Genomic DNA, 3,526 nt, shown 5'->3' with positions numbered 1-3,526 from the left:
TCGAATAGACGAAGAGCGTGAAATTCGTGGGAAAATTAGCTTCTGCCATGAATCTTCGTTGCTTCGATGATTCATTTAATTTTTTTTTTTTTTTTTTTTTTTTTTTAATTATCCGACTTATGTGGAACACGTAAATTGGAAAGATCTCATGAAGCCAATCTCATCCTAGCGCCCGTGGTTCGTGGATCTACATATTAGCGGGTTTATCGCATTCCAGGAATTAAATATCTCCCTCTAGATACAATACTGTAGGCTACTTTACTAGCGTGTTGCTCGCCTAACACGCGAACCGTGCTGTTGCAGCATCCTCGGAGTTACCGCTAACTCGGCTCGTGATATTACAAGATGATCGGTGTTTTCGTGTGTTCCATGAACGCGATAATTAGAGAGCCGGTCGTGATTTCAAATAACAGTTTACGGCGTTTAACTAGGTTAATCGTCGTTTAGGTGAATCGAAAAGTTCTTTTCGAAAAAAAATTTATTTCTATCCTCTACACCCACTCGAGATTAGAAGGGAATAAAAGAATTAGGATACAAGCGAATTCGTATCCAAAATATCGCGAATATCGATTCAATTTCTGATTTATACTCGGTAAGATAAATTTCTAAAAAATCTGTCGATCGAAAAAATTAAAACAAGTATGGAGTAAAAGGTTATTGTGCTGTTGGCGTTTAACGAAGGTCAAAGTTATGATATGCGTGGTTAATATATGATTTTCCAAGATATCGAGAAGAAGAAAAAGTGTAAAACGAATTTTATAAGCAAACGATAAGGATTAATTATAGCGCGAAACGAGGCGTTTCTCTGAAAGGGAAGTGGAAGAGAAGGGGTTAATTAAACGAAGAATCCTTTGTCCGATCGATAGGATTGTTCGACCTCGGGTCGGATTAATACGACCCCTTAGATTCATCATCGATGGCGACAATAGCGAGTGCGCGTGTGCCTAGACGCGGGTCTTCCTCGTGAGGAAGAAGGAGGAATTGGGGAGGAGGCGGGAAGACAGAAAGCAAACGGACGAAACGAAATGACATAATAAGACTCGTGGCAACGGCGCTAATGATTATAAATGGGCGAGGGCCGGTGTATTCGCGGCGACCAAAAGGACGAAGCCGGATGATCGATCGCTTCCCCCGATCCCGCTTGATTTCGATTTAGGAAACATCGGTCGCGCGGCCGAATTCTTGGCCAACTTTCGATCGATGAAAACGTTTCGATTCTATATTTCAGTACTTAACCTGTAAGATCGTGGTGCGAATGAATTCTATAACATTTGGATTTTCAAAAACAAAATTCGATATGAAAAATTAAACGGATTCACACACAGATTAGGAAAAGTTGAAAGAAAAGTTTCGCCGTGGAATTACAATTAGAATTTGTGATAAAATTAGATATCAACGATCAAAATGGCTCGGGAGGCGGACATGCACACGTTGAAAAAGCACATCAAAACGTTGCACATCCCAAAAGATTTAAACATAAATAAAAGTTGGCAATTTTTAAAAAATGAAGTCGCCGAGCATATCGCTGGCTCGGGATACACTGCCGTCCCTTACTTCTTCGATGTGAAGGCTTATCAAGTCGGTCATATCTTCGTCCAAGAAAGTTCCAATGTAAATTTCGTGAAACGAGCTCGAGCAATCAAGCGTCTCGAGCGATTCCTATCTCATAATTTCCTGTATGTATTATAGATACAGTGTTACTGCGTTGAACCGCAAATGAAATTGCTCGGTCCAATTCGAGATTTCGTTCTGACCGGGAAGACTAACAAGAGATGGATGGAAAAAGATCTTCCGCTTATTAAAACCACCGGCGACGAAACAAGTTTTCGAGTAATTCTATACTCATTCAGAAAATTATCGAACCGTTAAATTAAGTAACATAATCTTGCGTTGATGATTATCAAAGGTAATTCTCGAAAATAACAAGCAGAAGATAGTATTGAGAGCGAACGAATGTCATTTTCTGGACAAGGCGCCCGATTTACAGATCGTGGGACAAGTGACCATAGATCGCTCGTCCCATGAAGGTATCGACTCCCCTCTCGTATCGAATCGAATCGGATAACATTCTCCGGGAATTACAGATAATCGACGAAAATTTCCGATTTATTCGTTTGCATTCACGTTTACCTACGTTTCAGAATTTGCAACGGCGGATTGGTTCGGTCTGATTACCGGGATAGCTGTCGCCAACTCCTCGGACCTGTTCATAGCGCAAAATTCACAAGAGAGGACATTTTTCATAGGCGACAGACACACTCTCTGTTTCAAATACGAGATTTGCAAGATGGACAGAAATGGAACCGTGAAGGAGACCGTTAGTTACATATATATATATATATATATGTATATATACATAGACACGTATTCGACACGATGTATCAACACGAAATATACGAATTATTCTTTCCATTCAGACAACCACGGAAATTGAGTGTAAGTGGTTGCCGATAAAGGATATAGACATGTTGCCACTCAATCAATTGGTGAGTCAATCGAAATACAAGAGATCATAAATTTTACGAGTTGCCGTTTAACCCGGGAATAATCCTTTATTCATTTATTTGTAAACGAAAAATTACAAGTGTTCGGATAAGAAAAATTAAAATTAAATCAATAAGGTTGATGGTAAGAAAAATTATAGAGTGTTCCTTCGAAAATATGCTTGCTTAATGCTTTTTTAATGATTCGAACGTCTCGTGATTGCCCGAGGCAAAGTATACGAATTGCATAGCGAAACGAACTTTCTTAATTTCCACGAATTCTTTCCACGAATTCCTTCCTCGAATTCTTCTCACCGCGCGAGAACAAGACGCGCTTCGAGACAAAGAGAGAGAGAGAGAGGAAAGAAAAGGAAAAAGAAAAAAACTTGTTTGAAAAATTTCTCTCCCCGAGAACCGTCTTCGATCTTTTAACGGTTGTAAGGGCGCGGAAAGGGCCGTGACGCGAATGACACCGTACAGAACCTCGGATGCATAGGCCCCATGATTTATACTTATTTCCGCGGGGAGAGAGAGAGAGAGAGAGAGAGAGAGTGGAAGTAGGCGCGCACGGCAGTGTGTAAGCAAGCACCACGCTGCGGCACGCTTCGTCGTGGCTCACCCAAGCCAGATCGTGTCCCGCGATACGAGGCGGGTCCGAGCTGGCGCGCGCTCGCGACTCTTCGTCGCGCATGAATTATTGCAAGAATCGGCGAACCACGCGAAATTCAATAAAGTTATTTCAAGCTCGAGTACTAGGGGAGGGAAGAAAGAGAGGGGGATGAGAGAAGGGAGAGGGCGTTTGAATTATCGGCGTTGAATTTCGCGTTCTACGCGCGCGGCTCTCGATGGAGATATCGCAATCGTTAATTGGCGCGATCGCATATTTCTCCCCCAATTTTTTGACTTTAATCTTTTGGCAACCTCTCTCTCCGTTTCCCTGGTAAAAAAAACTTTGTCCCTTCGTTTCCTCGGCGACCGAAGAAAGCCGGTGGTCGAAGAAAGGATAGCCGCGAAAGAAGAAAGAGAGGAAAGGCTGCATTTGC

The 3,526-nt window shown here is 42.0% G+C and overlaps 1 protein-coding gene across 1 annotated transcript; it reads left to right on the top strand.

Moving 5' to 3' along the window:
• Positions 1-1,009: 1,009 nt before the first annotated feature.
• On the top strand, positions 1,010-2,660 carry LOC100867727 (uncharacterized). Its single transcript, XM_086914393.1, has 5 exons — positions 1,010-1,611; positions 1,690-1,830; positions 1,907-2,027; positions 2,142-2,317; positions 2,418-2,660. Exons 1-5 carry the CDS (start codon positions 1,405-1,407, stop codon positions 2,514-2,516), a joined length of 744 nt encoding a protein of 247 aa, XP_086770519.1. The 5' UTR covers positions 1,010-1,404; the 3' UTR covers positions 2,517-2,660.
• Positions 2,661-3,526: the final 866 nt, after the last annotated feature.

This window comes from Apis florea, unplaced genomic scaffold (genome assembly GCF_048593485.1).
Source record: "Apis florea isolate Af1SG1 unplaced genomic scaffold, ASM4859348v1 contig_3587_pilon, whole genome shotgun sequence".
NCBI lineage: Eukaryota > Metazoa > Arthropoda > Insecta > Hymenoptera > Apidae > Apis > Apis florea.
This window is presented reverse-complemented; position numbering and strand designations above follow the sequence as displayed.